At 49.2% G+C, this 17,073-nt stretch overlaps 1 protein-coding gene across 4 annotated transcripts in view; it reads left to right on the top strand.

The window, feature by feature from the left end:
- The window catches only part of GDPD4 (glycerophosphodiester phosphodiesterase domain containing 4), a 72,142-nt gene that overhangs the window by 35,802 nt on the left and 19,267 nt on the right, over positions 1–17,073 (top strand). For all 4 annotated transcript variants that reach the window (XM_090030724.1, XM_090030725.1, XM_090030723.1 and 1 more), the window contains 3 exons: positions 7,293–7,352; positions 9,629–9,727; positions 16,737–16,830. In XM_090030724.1, the coding sequence (XP_089886850.1) occupies positions 7,293–7,352; positions 9,629–9,727; positions 16,737–16,830 (253 nt within the window). The remainder of the gene's footprint in view (positions 1–7,292; positions 7,353–9,628; positions 9,728–16,736; positions 16,831–17,073) is intronic.

Consider the following 17,073-nt stretch of genomic DNA (forward strand, 5'->3'; position numbering starts at 1 on the left):
TTTTCCAACTATTTAAGTTGGTCTAATAAAATATGTCAGATTCACCCAGAGAACCTTGTCTGCCTGTGTCCTTAGACCAACATGGCTACAACCTGCACCCCTGAAACAGTCTGAGGCTTTCAGACATTACAGTGATGGGGCCACAGAAATCCCTGGCAATTTAAGATGTGCTAGGAACTGTTGATATGTAGGAGATGTTCATTTGCCCCTTGGGCAGCCCAGGAAGCCTCTCAGCCAGTCAAGGAGGAGGAAGGCTGGTTTCTGTTGCTTTACAGAAGGTGTCACGAAGCAGCAGACTCTTTCTATTGTTGCATGCCCCGTGTGCTGCAAAACCACGTCACTGTGTCTCATTCAGTGCTGTGTCTTCGTGCATCTATCTGAGGAGCGGTGGGTGTTGGGAGGCACAAGGCCCTGCGGTGTCATTGCTGCTTTCTAGCTGGGATTAAGTTAAGAGGGAAATGAGAGCATGGAAAATAATCAAGGGAGGGGAACAAACACAGGCAAACATACCACATATACCACTGCCCTTTCAGAGCCCCTGGTGGGTGGTGTCTGGTGGAGGGACAAAAAACAGCTGTCAGCATCTGATCCCTGCAAGTGTGAGACCTGACTCCCTCTGATAAGCCTGGGATTGCTTCAGCGGAGCTCAACCCTCATGGAAGCTCTTATCGCTGACTTTATCCCAAGGTTTTTCAGCCCTAACCCTCTTTTTGAAGGGGGTTCATCTCCTCCCCTCCACTTTGTGAAGTGGTTTTCAGAGCCTGAAACAGAGCAATCCCTGTGGGGTTTAAATAGCCGATGGGGTTAATTCAATGACAGGTTCCTTTGAGTTTGTGACAGCTTCATAGATGAGCTCTCTAAAGACGTGGGGAAAGATTAGACTGGCAGTATCAAAGATACGGTCCTGGTCTGGCTGCAGATTTGATGTGGTCTGTCTATGCTGAGTAGGCGGGTGGTTCTTGTCTTTTAATTTTGTTCTTAACTGAGATAGTTGTCATAACCCCTAATGCAACTGCAGCTATGTAATAAAGATGCTTTATGCTACTAGCGCATAGTTCCTGTATAAGAGTGATTCCTGCCTGAGATTGATCCCAGAGCTATTGTGATGTGCACACTGCAGGGCTTGTACTGCTTTGGCCATATTGGTTTAGTTTGTCTATAAGATGCTGCTCTGCCTCATCTGCTGACTGACTTCAGACTACTATGGATAACCTCCTATCCCCGGTATAGTTGAGTCTTTGCTCAAAGCTAATTCTGTTGGGTCTTCCCTAACTAGGTACTCCTGCTTTCACCTGCTTTACACCCCTTCTGATGTGACATGGGTGAAATCAGTGGTCCAGGTTAAAGCAGCATTGGTTTAGTTGTGCTGGATTGTAGGCTGGATGTAGAGGAACCTGCTTGGAGATTTAGGGGTGGGTTTTTTCCACAGAAACCTATGTAGAGACCAGGAGGAGACAGTCTTCCAGGTCCAGTTGCAGATGGGGACCTGGATCAAGGGACAGAGTTGCAGAAAAATCAAACATTCCTCTGGCAAAGAACCTGTGCTCCAAAAAGGGGGTTATCAGGATGCCAGACAACAAGGGCCTAATTCTTTCACCCAGGGATCTTGCATACAACCAGCTAATCCAGAACCACCTATCCCCTGCCATGTTGCTGGTGCTCTGTTATATATGAGGGACAAACTGGAGCAAAGGGAGATGAAACTTGAATGAACATGATGAGTCTCTGGGATGATAGGGGCAGAATCCAGGAGTTCAGCTTTCGACATCCCGCCTGCAGTTTCTACATCATCCTCTCTCCCATATATCAGGAGCCACTTCTGGCTTCCCTAGTAAATACCATTTCTTTTGCATACAACACACAGCCTTTTTAAAAAAATGCTGCTAAAATTGGGATGTGTATTATATATAAGGAAACATGGTAAGCACAGTTTCTGCCCTTACTGTGCAAAAGCCAAACTAAAGCTTTCATGTAATCCCCAGGGACTAGAACAATGGAAGATCTTTTTACTTTATTCTGTCTTTCAAATCCAGGATGGGTCCTTTGCTGGGGTGCACTGCATGCAAGAAAATATGGTATCATCATTGCATTGTTGCTTTTATTTCCATTATCTCAGTGCCTGGTGCCCTGAGTCATGCTCCAGGCCATGAGCACACTGGGTGCTGTACACACGATTGGGCTGTGTCTGGTAGAGGCGGTACATGGTGTTTTGGCAGTCAGATAACCTGCACTGTTCCCCTACCGGCATCTGTCCTACTTGTGAATGGCTTCTAGCTCAACATGCTGATCAGTCTGTGGAGGGATTTAATAGCTTTCGGGGCCAGCAAAGATCTGGGCTGGCTTCCTGTGCATCACAGGCTGTAGAATTTCATTGTTTCATCCAGGACCACTATTTCTAGCCCAGCAATTTTTGGTTTACCAATAGCTCTTTGAGTAGGTCTCGTAGATTTCATAGACATTATGGATGGAAGAGACCTCTGGAGATCATCAAGGCCAGGCCCCTGACCCAAGGGCAGGAAGTCGGCTAGGTTCAAATGATCCCAGCAAGATAGGCATCCAAACTCTTAAAGGAGTCCAGAGTAGGTGCTTGCACCACCTCCGGCGGCAATATGTTCCAGGCCTTGGGGGCTTGGACAGTAAAAAGTTTTTCCTTATGTCCAGCCTGAAACACCCTTGGAGGAGTTTGTGACTGTTTGACCTCATCATCCCTTGGGGCGCTCTGGTGAACAGGCGCTCCCCTAGATCCTGATGCACACCCCTGATGTATTTACAGGCTGCCACCAGGTCCCCCCTGACCCCACGCTTTTCCAGGATGAAGAGTTGCAAGGGTCTCAGCTTCTCATCATAAAGCCTGTTCTCCTGCCCTCTGATCATGTGTGTGGCTCTCCTCTGCACTCTTCTGAGATTCTCCACATCCTTTTTAAATTGTGGAGCCCAGAATTAGATGCAATACTCCAGCTGCGGCCTCACCAAGGCCAAGTGCAGCGGGAGGATGACATCCTGAGACTTGCTTGAAAAGCATCTATGGATGCAAGCCAGCGTTTTGCTCGCTTTACTAGCTGCGACATTGCACTGCAGGCTCATATTCATCTTGTGGTCAATCATGACCCCCAAGTCTCTTTCAGCTGTGGTGCTAGCAAGCGTAGCACTGCAGAGCCTATAAGCATGTGGTGGGTTTTTCTTCCCAAAGTGGAATACCTTGCAATTTTGGTGTTGAACACCATTAGGTTTTCAACCTGCCCACTTTCTGAGCCTGTCAAGGTCAGCCTGGTAACCATCTTGCCTGTGGGTGTGGATGTTTTACCCCAAAGTTTGGTGTCATCGGCAAACTTGGCCAGTCTGCTTCTGATACCAATGTCCACATTATGTCTATGCGATCTCTTCAGCAATCCCAAGACCACTGCTGAGAAAAAGCCCCATCCCTTTGCTCCTGGGCTGTATGTGTCACATGCTGACAAAACCCTGTGTGGTTGTTGTTAGAGCAGTGCTGGAAACACCCAGCAGCATGCACGAGGGGCATGCCTCCTGGGGCTGAGAGCCCCACACTGGTCTTGGGCATGCTCCAAAGAATAACTGCCTTGCATTTTTTCACTTTGTGGGGCAGGTGGAAGGGGTGGGGGCTAATCTTGGCAGCAGGCTTAGAGTCATCATGGCCTACAGCAGGCTCAGGGCAGCTCACCCTTGCCAAGGCTGACAGTCTTTTAAATGATCACTCCTGGGAAGGGAGACCTCACCAAACCACATCAGCCGTCATTGGTTATTGCCTCCCCTGAGGAGGAGCAGAGTGTTGTTGCCAGCCTGAACTTTGCTCATCTGGACTCCCATGACCTCTGCCTTGGGAAAGGCCTGAAGGCCTCAATGCTGGGGCCATGATGGAGGGGGTTTCCAGCATCCCACTGGCTCCCAATCAGCGTCCAGTAAGGATGCAACCAGTCTAGTTTCCTTCCAGTACCCCATGTTTCCTTGTGGTAGCTGAGACCAGAGCACACTGACCCCCTTGTTTGAAAGGAACAATTCAATAGCCATGAGAAGCCAGCTCTTAGCAGCACTGGTTGTGTTAGCAAACGCTGCCTCTTCTCCCTTAATGATGAGACCAAGCCATAGACCCCGGGCCTTCTCCTGGCTTCCTTATTCTGAATCACTCAAGCAAGCTTTCCCCTTCCCACTAGCCCCACTTTAGCCAAGTGAAGCTTTGCACAAGTACAAAGCCTTCATTGTCTAGGCAGAGATCCTCCCCATCTGCACCCATCAGGGTGGTTGTTTTCAGTCCTCCCACTTCAATAGCCCTCCTCTCCAAAAGCAAGCGTCTTACCCCTTAGCAGCAAAGAGGTTGGGAGACATTGCATTGAAGGGAGAGAAGAGACATGCTCTTCCTCAGTGATACAAAAGGCGACAGAGAATTTTCCTCTGAACGGTGCAGTCCCTTGTAACCAAAGGGCTCTGGGGGTGTAACCCATGGCAATGCAGCGGGGCTAGATGTTTCAATGACCAGGGGGACTGAGTCTATTAATTCCTCCCCTAGCTAGTGGATGAAGTCCTTTTGGCTACAGCAGGATTCATGTCTTTAGAGCCCTCTGTAAAGTCCCATCCCCTGTGTTAGCATGGGTTACAGAGATGCGGGGAGTCTTCAGAAACCCATGGTTTCAGCTAAATAGCTACATAAGACAAAATATAGCCCATATAGGACCATGACTGACTTTCACTTAATAGAGACTTGCAGTCATTCATGCACTGGGCTCAAATAGGATTTTACCAGCCTGCAAGTATCCCACCGCAGAACTGATTGACAGGAAGAAAATAGCAGTGCAAAAGTCTGGTTGGGGACAGTTCAGTCGGCTGCTGTCTCAATGGGAGATACGTGAGCTTCTGCAACGTTGCCACTGAACTAAATGGGCAACTGGACATCAACAGAGCTGCAACTTTTGCATCAGGCCTGAATTTGGCCCAAAGCTTTGGAATTTGTTAGATAAATCCTGCCCTTATGTATACCTCCAGTAATCCCAAGAGATACTGGGATGAGCGTCAAATTAAAGCTTGGTGGCAGTTGGGACTGACCATCCCAGCACGTTGCCATTTCCTACAATGGTGTTATCTGCACATCAGGCTAATGAGTTCAGCCTTTGTGAGGGTAGCAGTGAATGAGTGGCATGCAGGTAGGGGAGTCTTTTAGGTTTGTACTTGTAGTATTGATAAGGTCACCGCCAGCAGAAGATGCTTTTATATATTTTGTTAGTACAGACATAGCTGGGGCTTCATAGCCATAGCCATAGCCATAGCCATAGCCATATACCAGATATACATGTATGATAGCAGAGGATGGTGCATTGATGTCAAAAGGTGGCCTTTCTCTAGACGCCTCCCAAGCTAGCTGTGGGGGAGGCCATGGAGACAAATCTTTGTCAGTGGAATGGCACAGAGACATTAAAATACCAGTGGGTGGGTTTTGAGGAACAATTTATGGAGAAGGAAGATGGGGCTTAGAAGGGTATTGGTTGTGGGGGCTGTTAAGCTCTTCAGGGGAGTGTAAAAAGTGGCACAGAAAGGGTGATTAGCTAGGCTGGAGTCCAAGAAGTGTAACAGGCATGCGGGATGTGCAATATTACAAGAGCCCAGCATTACTTTGTCTCCAGCAATGACTGCTGACCATGTCCCTCCTACAGGACACTAGTTTTGCCCTTGGAGCATGACACCTGACTTATCCTTCTCTTTGCCTGCATATGTACAGGTGCTGGTATTAGTCATAAACATGTGGTGTTCCTAGATGCACTGCCCTGGAGTGATATATGCAGATATTTTACCCCTAGGAGGCAGATGCATGGCTCTATGAGGCTAAGCCAAGGCTGTGACTGCTTGGCAATGCCCAGGTATTTGCAACTTTGCTTATGGGAGAACAGAGTTCCTGGATGAAGTTATTGGGCAGTAACTTCATTCTCTGTGGTGAGTCATTACAAACTAAGGCCAGGATTTGACTAAAGGATGCTCACGTTTCAATGAGTGCTTCAGTCCCTACTTTGGATTTTCCACTGAGTTTCTCTCTCTTACTCCTCTTACTGATAGCACCTGCATGCAAGATCCCTCCCTTGGCTAAATATAACTCCTAATCAGCACCAGCCTGGAAGCAGAGTGTGCTTTAATTGGATCATAAGTGACTCATGTTGCCTCACTGTAGGTGAAGTACTGGGGGAGGGGAGCACCCAGCTCCTGTAAGCTACTGCCCTATAAATTTTGCATCCAGCTGGAGCTAGCACTGGCCTTGCATAGGACAGCCAAAGATAGGACCCCTCCCCATCTCTGCTGTAGGGGATGCACAACGGAGGAAGGAGGCATGCACCACACAGGGTGTAGATATGCATGGGAGTGGGGGAGGATACCTGAGAACAATTGCCCCAGACAACCACTTGCATAATATATCCCTCCTTTGACTCCCGCTCCCCAAAGAATATGCTTCTTTCAGGAGGTGTTTCCCTTACCCCTGACTCAGTCCTGCCACGGCTTAATGTTCCCCACCATAAATGAAATTGTACTAGGACTACCTTAGCCATCTGTACCATGCCTGAATCCTAATAGCACAAAAGGGTACTAGAGGTGTCTCTTTGTTACTTATCTCATTGGGCTGTGAGTTCTGCTGGAAAGACAGCAGAGCCTCATGCCCTTGGGATCTACCTTGCACTTATTTTGTGGGCCCCAGTTATGGGGTTTAAACACAGCTCACAGAATGCCTGGCCAAGGCGCTCTCTCTTAGAGGTGCCTTCTTTCTGCCATGCCTCTGCTTTGCATTTGCTTGGTTGAATGCACTGTTTGCATTTCTTCTCCTTGGGCAGCGACTTTATGCAGAGATCGGCTGCATTGGTGACATGCCTCTAGCCATCCAGGCGGAAAAGCAATAGGGCATAGGACTTGTGTGTTAAGGATAAAAAGAAGGAAGAGCTGCATTCATGTTGTTCTTGCTTCTGACAGATGTTGGTGCAGTTCACAGATGGTTGCTTATCCCCCCTTTTCCATTAAATTATTTCCCCAAAACTCACTTAAGCAGTACTTGGTACTCCCCTGACCAGGGATTGTAGTTGCTGGGGGTCGCACAAACATATGGTTAAACTGGGAGACCTCTGGAGGAAGGGCTTCCTGGGCAACACGGGCTTGGTAATGCTTGATTCAAAATGTGCCGTGCAGTATAATTCCTCACCTGTCTTCAGAGACATATGGTCTTGAGAACAGACGTCACCAGAGAGTATTTAACTGGGTTTTTATGGGATGAAACACTTGCAAATGTACGTGTTGGTTTGATTTCACAGGTCCTAGCAATGTGTTTGCTGTCGGAAGGCCAGCAGTTGTACCTGCACTGGAGTCACAAGGTGGGAAGAGTTGAGTCATTTGGGCAATTCTAAATCCTTGCTTTGACACAGTTAGATCATGTCAGTGCTGCTTCCCTACACAAAGACCCAAACAGCCGTCTTCTGGGTGACATGACCATCCTTCTCAGTTAAGAAATTTGAACAGAAGCAACCACATCTGTTTGTGTGTGTGTGTGTGTGAGAGAGAGAGAGTGCAAATCAAATAGCTGACCTCTCTGCGGATAGAAGATGAGGTTTTCTAAAGCACAGTGACCTGTGCTCCCAAAACCTTTTGGTGCTTTAGAGAATCTGGAATAAACTTCCCAAGGAGGTGGTGCTGTCCCCAACCTTGGAAGTCTTCAAGAGGAGACTGGACAGACACCAGAGCAGGGGGGTTGGACTCGATGATCTTTCGAGGTCCCTTCCAGCCCTTCATTTCTATGATTCTGTGATCCCACCTAAGTTCCTTAAATGCATAGAGGCACGGTACATGCAAAGCCAGTTTCATATATCCTCCACTGCCCAGGCTGCTCTGGATTTCATCTTCGAACACACCCTTCACCTAAGCTTATGCGAGACCGTAAAATGGATCCAGATCCTACACTGATTAGACAGAAGATTGTATCACTTGAATTTCTCCCCCATTTAACATGTATAATTCTATTATTCCCTTTCAAAGCTAAAAATACAAAAGGCATCTAGTTTTTTGTGGAAGTCGTTTGAGGGCGGGTGCCTGAACTGCTTAAGGAATTGGGGGTTGGGTGTGAAGCCTGTGACTGGCACACTAGCTGACACATTCAGCCCAGATGGGTAATGTTTGAATGTCCTTCCTATCAATGGCTCTTTAGTGCTTTATGCAGAATGGGTTGGGCTCCCAGTGCCATTGATAGCTGAGCTTGTTTCTCAGTACAAGGGACGCACATTGATAACAGCCTGCCGACATCATTGGCTCCTTTGGTTGCAACTGGTGCAAATAAGTTAAAGAAAGAGGTTGGGCTACTTCTGGTTGTGACTGGCAGGACCTTTTGTCCGTAAGTTTGAACATAGGCTCATAGGGCTGGAAGAGTCTTCATGAAGTCATCTAGTCCAGCCCCCTACTTAAGCCAGGATTATCTCTGACTAACCCATCCCGCCAAGTCTCCGTCCAATCTGCTCTTGAAAACTTCCAAGGATGGCGATTCCACAACTTTTCTAGGTAGCCTGTTCAAATCCTTGACCACCTCAGAAAGTTCCTCCCAATCTCCAGTCTAATTTTCCCCTGCTGAAGCTTGAGGCCATTGCTCCTAGTCACATCCCCTATGGCCACTCCTACATCTTATCTGTAATAGCCCTTCATGTATTTGAAGGCTGTTATCAAATCCTTCCCCAGTTCTCTCTACTCCAGACTATTAAATACCCCTACTTCTTTCAGCCTTCCCTCGTAGTTCATGCTTCCCAGGCCCCTAATCATTTTTGTTGCTCTGTGAACATGCAAAAAATCAGTGTTGAATTTGTTCCTGGAATAGCCTTTAGCAATTGTGAGGCAGCTGACTATATTTCTTGCGGGGGGTGGGGGTTACGCTTGCAAGGGATACATGGTTTCCAAAGCTATTACACAAATCAGGTATTTTATAAGCTCCCACTTTCAGTGGGTGAAACACGCTGTCTTCTTCAAAGGTACCAGGCATTGCCAGCTTGGGCCATGTTGGCTGCTTCTAAGTTTTCAGGGAGTTTTAGCAAATACTGTAGTCCTCTCCAGCTATTTTAACAAGGCCTGAACCTCTGGCTTGGTGGACACTTCCCTACTATTCTACTTTAACCATCTCATCACTGAGCCACAGGGTTGGGAAGCAGCACAGGGTGGTCTGTATTGCTGCTGAGCATTTTGTCTCTGCTTCTGGGTGGGAAATGTATACATATCCCTTCCAAGAGTGCTGATAGACTGGGAAAATCATGTAGAGAGGGAAAATCTCTAGAACAGTTTACCAGTGACATAAAAGACCACTCATAATTTGCATCTGATGTTGGCTGACCTAAAGTATCACCCAAGTTATCCTCAGTCACAACAGGTCAAACCGACGAGAACCTCTAGCCCCCAGTAGCAGCCTTGTCAGCCTGCTTTTACCGCGTTTGAGTTTTCTGTCTCTAACCCACCCGGGCCAGCCCAGATAGTCATGTACTATGCTATCGTGTAGAAAATATGCTAGAGTTCAAGCCACATTTATAAGCCACCAGGCAACAAGAAGTGGGCAGAAGTATGAATCGCAATTGCTGTGCAGACATTTTGCAACCATGTGATGTCCTGTTTTCCCCTCCAGATCGGGACTTGCATTGTACTGGGATTTTCCATAGCTGCCATCACTGCATTATCTGAGCTGTGGGGGGATCAGTGGAAAACCGTCCGCCTCTCATTCCAGGTAAGAAGGGAGGGAAACTCCACGTCCCCAAAGGCAGAGACAGGAAAGCAAGAGCTGATTTTGTTTCCATTGATACGTTTTCCCATTAGACAATGCAGTTTACTCAGAATCAGATTTTCCACATGAAAATGCCAGTTTCAGTTACGTTTTATTTGCCCACTCGGGGGCATAGACATGAACAAAAGTTTTGCTCCAAGACATAGCCTTTTTTTCTTGCATATATCTCGCACCCCAGGGAGACGCACGCCCCTAGTTCTGGAAGGCGGAGTGTAGAAAGAAATTATTTCCAGATTCCTGGCCGATACCTGGCTAAACGAGCAACCAGGCATCAGTAGAGCTGCAGCCATTTGCGCGAGGTCTGAATTTGGCCCAAAGCCTTTGAATTTGGGGCAGGGGGCTGGGCTCAATGGTCTTCCAAGGTCCCTTCCAGCCCTAATGTCTATGAAATCTATTAAATGTATTGGGTAAATTCTGCCTTGATTTACACCTCCAATAATCTCAAGAGATATTGGGATGAGCATCAAATTATGGTAGCTTTGAAAGGGTTAACACTGGACTCTGCCCCTCCTGCTTGCTGGCGGGGAGAGAGAAGCTGGGGGCCATTTTGCAACATGGTGTCTTCATGCTTCTGTTCCTCCCTGCTGCTGTCCTGGCAAAGAAAACCAATTTCTCGTCTTTATGGCATGTACCCCAGTTGTGGAAGGCTGATTTTTTTTTTTTTTGAGAAAAAGGGTGTGTGTGCAGTACAGTAAATTCACAGCCCCATGTTTCTCTTCCCATTTTGCACCAGATGTTTCAATCCGAGTGGTCAGTATGGCTTGTTTGTGGGTTTGTTGGTAGTGACGGTCCACTTCAGCTGGCTCACAGGAGTTCAGGACCTCCTGGCCTGTAGCGTCTACTGGGGCTGGACCCTTGTGCTGCATGTCCCAATTACCCTGCCCCAGGGCATAAAGGGTGAATTGGGACCAGCAACGGATCCAGGATTTTATGAAATGGGGTGCAGCTGCAGGGGTGCTGCACCCCTGACTGCCTCCTCCCTTGCTCCCCCGTGTTGGTGCAGGTGTCAAGCACCGCAGAAGCAGCAGCTGAGGACTTAAGTCCCAGGCAAGGTAAGCATCCTCCCCTTTCATGATCAGAGGCATATCCCTTCCTCTCCCCATCCCTCCTTCCCCCATTGCCCCCTTCTCCTGCCTGCACTGCTGGGTGCTATCCTGGACGTGAGAGGAGCCCCGGCCCACTCCAGCTGGGCTGCTGTCACCGGGGACTCGGGCAGTGGCCAGGGGGCATGTTCCCCTCCCCATGCCTGCTCCTGAGCTGACAGTGAACACCCAGGGGAGCAGGCATGGAGGGGCAATGTGCCTGTCTGCTGTCACCACTGCACGATCCCAGGCTGAGCGCTGCCACTGTGCAGCCCAGCTGAAGCAGGCAGGGAGGGCAAGGGAAGGGGATGTGCCTCTGAGCGCAGAGGGGAAGAGAGCAGGGGAATGCTTCCCTTCTTCGAGACTTAAATCCCTGGCTGCTGCTCCAGCAGCATGGCCAGGAACAGGGGGGGTGCAATCTACACCCCCTCTGGATCCACCCTCAGCAGGCCCAGTTGTCCCTCGGTCCCTTTCCTTTGCTACCAGCTGGAGCTGTGAGCAGTGTGTCCACTTCGTGTTGCACTTGTGAGCTCCACCGTGACATTACTGCATGCTGTTTTCCTTCCAGCGGAGGTGTCGGGTTATTGTACAGATCTCTCTGAGACTTTTCTGCCTGTCTCTGGCTTGGACCAGCTCCCTCAAAGCGCCTGCTTGAGATGGCACGAAGCAGGGCTGCCTCAGATGGCACAAGCCTTGGGGCTGCACTAGTGCGGGGTCACATTATGCCTGCACGTGCCTCCCCGCCTCTTGCATGGTGTATGGGCAGTAGGATCTCCCCACCTGTCAGCCCATGCAGTGCAGCACCCACCTCACCTGCAGCTCCCTAAGCTCCCCCAGTGCACCGTGGTGTGTGGGTGCTTGGGGCTGCCAGCTCACCCAGCTCTGCAAGCTGCTCCGTGCTGTCCCACTCCACCCTGTGGGGCAGGGTCCAGTTGCTGAAGCTGGGGAAGGGAGGGGGAGCCCAGCACATGGCCGAGGGGCAGCATGTTAGCCCCTTGTGGGTTGTGTGTGGCCTGTGGGCTGCCTGTTGCCTGGTACAGACTTTGCTGACACACTGCTGCCGGGCAGGCAGAGAGCAGCGATGGTCCTTGACCCTGAGGGACAAGTAGTAGGGCAGACCTCTCTGCAGGCTGGCACCATGCCTCCGATGCTGTGACAAGATCAGTGGCAATGGCTGTGACTGCAATGGATCTCCCGGGGGATCCCCGTGGACCACAGCAGAAGGCCTCTATGTCGAGGACTCTTCGCTGTGCAGCTACAAACCTGACAAGTGCCTGACACTCTTTGGAAGACCATCCCCAAGTCCTCAGGGGCTTATACCGCACAGCTCAAGAGGGAACCAGCAGGGCACCAGACCTCTTTGAGGCAGACAGCTCCTTACTCTTGGTCACCGTGCCGAAGACCCTCTGAGCCCCTATGGAAGAAGTGGAGGCTCCATGGGGTTAGCCCATCGCTGCTTCCTCAGCAGGGAGACTTGCATCCCCCTTGAGGCAGGTGGCTAGAGGGTTCAGCCTAGATCTACGCCTGAGGGATGCCTGCTTTTTTCTCCACTCCATTTTGGGGTTATTCCTACTATTTCCAGCATCCTGTTGGATGGCCCTGTCCGAGAGAGATTGAAGCTCTGATACTCTGTTTTGTTCCAGACTCTGCTTCTCCATCCCAGCCTACCTTCCCCACCCCCTTTCAGCTAGATCAGCTTATCGTCTCTATGTGCAGGGTCTCAGTGTCCTCACATGCTAAAGGGGCTAAGTTCCTTAATGGCCTAATGCTTGTATTTCCACCAGTGCAAGAATTGTCCCCTGTCTCCCACCCCTGCCATCCTGGACTCCTAGTGATGGGTCCCCATTTTGAGACCTTAGCACCACAGTTTGTTTATACCATCCCTTAGCAAAGACACCCTTCTTAGCAGTGGTCACTTTAGCCCATGTAGCAAGGCCATGGAGGGCATTCACAGTGGACCCGCTGTCTCCTACAAGGACACGGTTGTGGTCAGGAGCTCCCAAAAAAAAGCAAGAGGAGAGACTTCACCCCTTGGAGGTATTTGGAGCTGTTTTATTCCACCCAAGAGAACCAAATCATTTCAGGGTCTCGCTGCCTTTGCCACCCCATTGTCTCTATTGATTACTAACCTGAGTCTTGGATTATATTCAGCCGCACTCTCCTCTGGCTAGTGTACAACATCCCGGTCAGGTCCAAGCTCACTTCACTAGGCAGCAGGAAGCTTCTACAGCTTCTTTCAGAAGTTTTCCCATTGGCAAAATATGTAGAGCAGTTACCTGGGGACTGTACGGACTCTCCCCGGTGCTATTCCCTTGCACATGCATTGAGGCCAGATGCCCATTTGAGCAGAGCTGTCTGACAGCTGTTAACTAGCTAGGCTCTGAGCACCCGCCCACGCATACGGTTGTCGTACGCGAGGCATGAGAAATAAGATGATTATGGACAAACACTTGAAGAGCTAAAAATAGCTTCCTTACAGTAACTGTGGTTCCTTGAGCTATGTTGACTTTGTCTATATGTATCCAACCACCCATCCTCCTCCTCTACTGCTACAGCTTTCTATACCTCATTTCTATATGGGCAAGAGAATTGTGGGAAAGTTTATACCAGCTCAGCCCTTTATGGCCTTGAGTGAGTGGGGAACAAAGAGTCAGGGGCCAGGAACAGCCTGAATGAGCATTACGGGTGAAAAGACTCCATTTCTGAGTGCAGACGCATGCCCCTGCTGCCAGCACAGTGATAATGGCACAGGGGGGTGGCATCTTTGGAAGAACGGCAGTCATGCTAAGGCACCTGGCCACTTTGCTTAGCATTTGCCATTCGAAACTTTAAGAATTTTTTCATTTGGTGCGGTTTTGTTTGATGTGTCACCTCTCTCCCCTGGTAAAACCAGTGGAAACTCATTTTCCAGGGAGAATTTCCATAGGCTCATGCATTTTTCCAGCCTGTTCTAACAGTTACTCTCCATCAAATGTCTGCGAGTCCAGATATAGAGATGGGGAAATGGGTAAAAATAAGCTTCCCCAGCAGCAGCTCCTACCCAGTTTAGGAATCAAACTTGAGCTCAACATTTGAAAGGGTGTTTGGCGATGTCGAGACAATGTCTTCCATAGGAAGTTTGAGACTGGGCCTGTTAGGACTGCAGCTGATGGAGTGACTCTGTGGATTTGCATTCGTGGTAGGCTATTATTGTATGGACTAACCCAGGGCTGTCCGCATCCCCTGGCTACATGACGCATGGGCTGTATGCCCCCTGATTGCATATCACACCAGGTCATGTGCCCCCACCCCTTGCCATGCTGCATGGCAGGCACTCCCCCATTGCCCTGTGCCAGCACTCTCATGCCACCGGCTTCCCCCTGCTGCAGCTGTGCTCTGGATCCCCAGGGTGCTCTGGCTGTGGGCTTTCTCAACCCCATGGGCTGCCCTGCCCTGCCCTTCCACCCTTAGGTATAGGGGCAGACAGAAGCTGAAGGAGCAAGGGGGAGCCTGGAGACTCTGAAGGCAGCAGCAGGAGAGTGATGGAGGGAGCTGGGGGCCCGGAGGCTGCAGGTGAACACTTTGGAGGCCACCAGTTAGACAGCCCTGGACTAACGGAAAGAAAAAGATGCAGCATAAAACCATTTTGAACTTGGATAATGTTTTTTCCTACCGTAAATTTTGGCAGGTCCAGGTTTTAAAATGGACCAAGTGTCAGAATAGCATGAAAGAAAAAGTGGTAGATTCTCCGGTACATTTTTCCAGTTCTATGCAGAAGCAACTCTTTTGACTTTCATGGAGTCGCACCAGCATACAGCGCAGTGAAGAACTTAACCCTCTCAGGGCAAGGCAAAAGAGAATAGTTTTTTGAGATTTCCAGGCCACTTGTGTGTATTCATGATACTCTCAGTGAAGCTTCTGACCCTTTGAAGAGTTTATCCTTTCAAGTCGTAACTCGTTTATGCAGGTGACAGCCGGTCCTCATGAATAGTCAGCTGATGAGATGCGAGCATTACAGCAGCTGGCTATTTTGTGCTGGAAAAGCAAGAAAGATTCCCAAGGTCACAAATTTGAAGCTTAAAAATAAAGAAGCAGCTAGAAATTCATCTGAATCCAAGTGGAATGGAGCTAAAAAGCCTGGGACCAAGTGCTTTACTTGACTGAAGAGGAGTGAAGGATTTTGAACATTGCAAATTTATGCTGCGGAATATTAATGAATTAGACCAGGAACATCACAGAATGGTGATCTTCAAAGGGGTCTTAAGGGTTAACCCCCTGGAGGACTGATTGGGCAAACAGGATTAATTGGAGCTATTACAATGACACTAGTTAATGTGATCGTACTGTTAGAGTTTAAATGTCATCACTCATTTTGGGGCTATAATTACCCTTTAGAGAACATAAGATTACTCTTTACAAGTACGTTCAAGGGGAGAATATTATGGAGGGAGAAGAGTTTTTAGGATGTAAAGCACCCCTGGCACAGGATCGAATAGCCATAAATTGGCTACAGAGTGGAAGCTAGATGATGTCCAGATATCAAAAGCATGGAGTTTTGCAATGATCTTCTCAGCCACGTTAGTGGAGCCAAAGAACCTGAATCAGTTTGAATAACTTTATGGAAAGATAAGTCAGGGGGTTCTTAGTTAAGCAATCAGCATGTGCAGTATTGGGAATCAAGTATGTGCAGTCACTTGTTAATCCAGGGATGGGCAATTATTTCGAGCAGAGGGCCACTTACTGAGTTTTGGCAAGCCATCAAGGGCCACATGACAGGCAGCCAGGGGCAGATAAATATTAATTTTCTAAATTTTTAGGGGCCCCGTGGGCCAGATAGAATGGCCTGGTGCGCTGCATCTGGCCCGCAGGCCGCATTTTGCCCACCCCTGTGCTAATCCCATGCTTCAGGACTTTTGCTGATCCACAGCGGGGGGCAGGAGGGAATCTTTTCTTCCCTTCATTAATACTGGAGGAACGGGGGATGCCCTTTTGCCTCACACTCAAGCTCTACGTTAGACACAACTGAGACGAGGAAGGTGTTGACTGGGGTACACCCAAATACTTAGAAAGCTCAGGTTTCTGGCTAGAAAACCCTAGTTTCTTCTGCTTGGGGTAATACCAGTCGCCACATCTGCAGCCAGAAGGAATTTTACTCTGAGGCCAGGTTATTAAGGACCTGGGGTGGGTTTTGTTTTCCTCTCCAGTGCAGGGAAGGAGTGTCTTTCTGGCAAGCCGTTGGCAGTGCCCACCGCTCCCTTGGCTCTCAGCTGTGGGTTCTTGTGAGCTGTACCTGGGGTCCTGGGTCTTGTGCTTTGCAGTGGCGTATTTGGGTTTCATGTGATGATTTGAGGGATTCCTTGGCTTAGTGATTACCTGAGTGGGACTGGGCTTGATTGGCCTGGGGACCCCTTCCAGCCCTATGTTCCTCTTGTCTCGAGGATGGCCACCCAAGCTTAGTAAGCAGTGACATTTGCAGTGTGGTTTCTGGACTTGCATGCTATGGCAATGGGAGCATAGAAAAAGCAAGACTGGGAGAAGAATCTGAGTTCAGCACCACACAATGAGCCCTTGAGGGAAGAGCAGTATTGTGATTGGCCCTCCTGGACTAGCTTTTGCTGTTGGGAGGATCACACTGATTCTCCTTGGCTGGAACAGCTGACCCTCCATGGGATACAGAAAATCAAGGGGAGAGGCATTTTCTAAGGGTTGCCAAGAGGTGCTGCATGCACCCAAGCCAGGTGTGTTATTGGAGAAGGAGCTTAGCAGTGACCCTCGGATGTGGAGGGATAGCTCGACTGGCTCTATCAGTAGTAGGGCTCAAACATACCAGGGCTAAGCAGGAACCATTTGTTTCTATAGCTTTTCACAGCAATGCCTTGTATTCCCACCAGGTCACGGCTCCCTATCTCCACATTGGCGCCATAGCAGCCATGGTCTTTCTGTCCTGGCCCGTGGCTCTGCATGCTGTCCGGATGGATAGAAAAGGTACAGGAGGTCTGCGGGTGTGTCCTCGACTGCTTTGTGTGCATGGGAGAGGTGGGGATAGAGGCCACACTTTTCAAAATGGGGAATGGGTTTACATGGCTCGGTTTCAGATGTCTTTAAAGGGGTCTCATTCTTAGAAGGTGGTTGCCCAGCCGCTCCCCACCCTCCCTTTCCCCTGCCAATGCCCTGGGTAGACATTTCCAGCAAGAACATTTCCCATACCAGTGCAGTTTGGCTCAGTGA

Source organism: Crocodylus siamensis, chromosome 1 (genome assembly GCF_052110815.1).
Source record: "Crocodylus siamensis isolate JL-2025a chromosome 1, ASM5211081v1, whole genome shotgun sequence".
NCBI lineage: Eukaryota > Metazoa > Chordata > Crocodylia > Crocodylidae > Crocodylus > Crocodylus siamensis.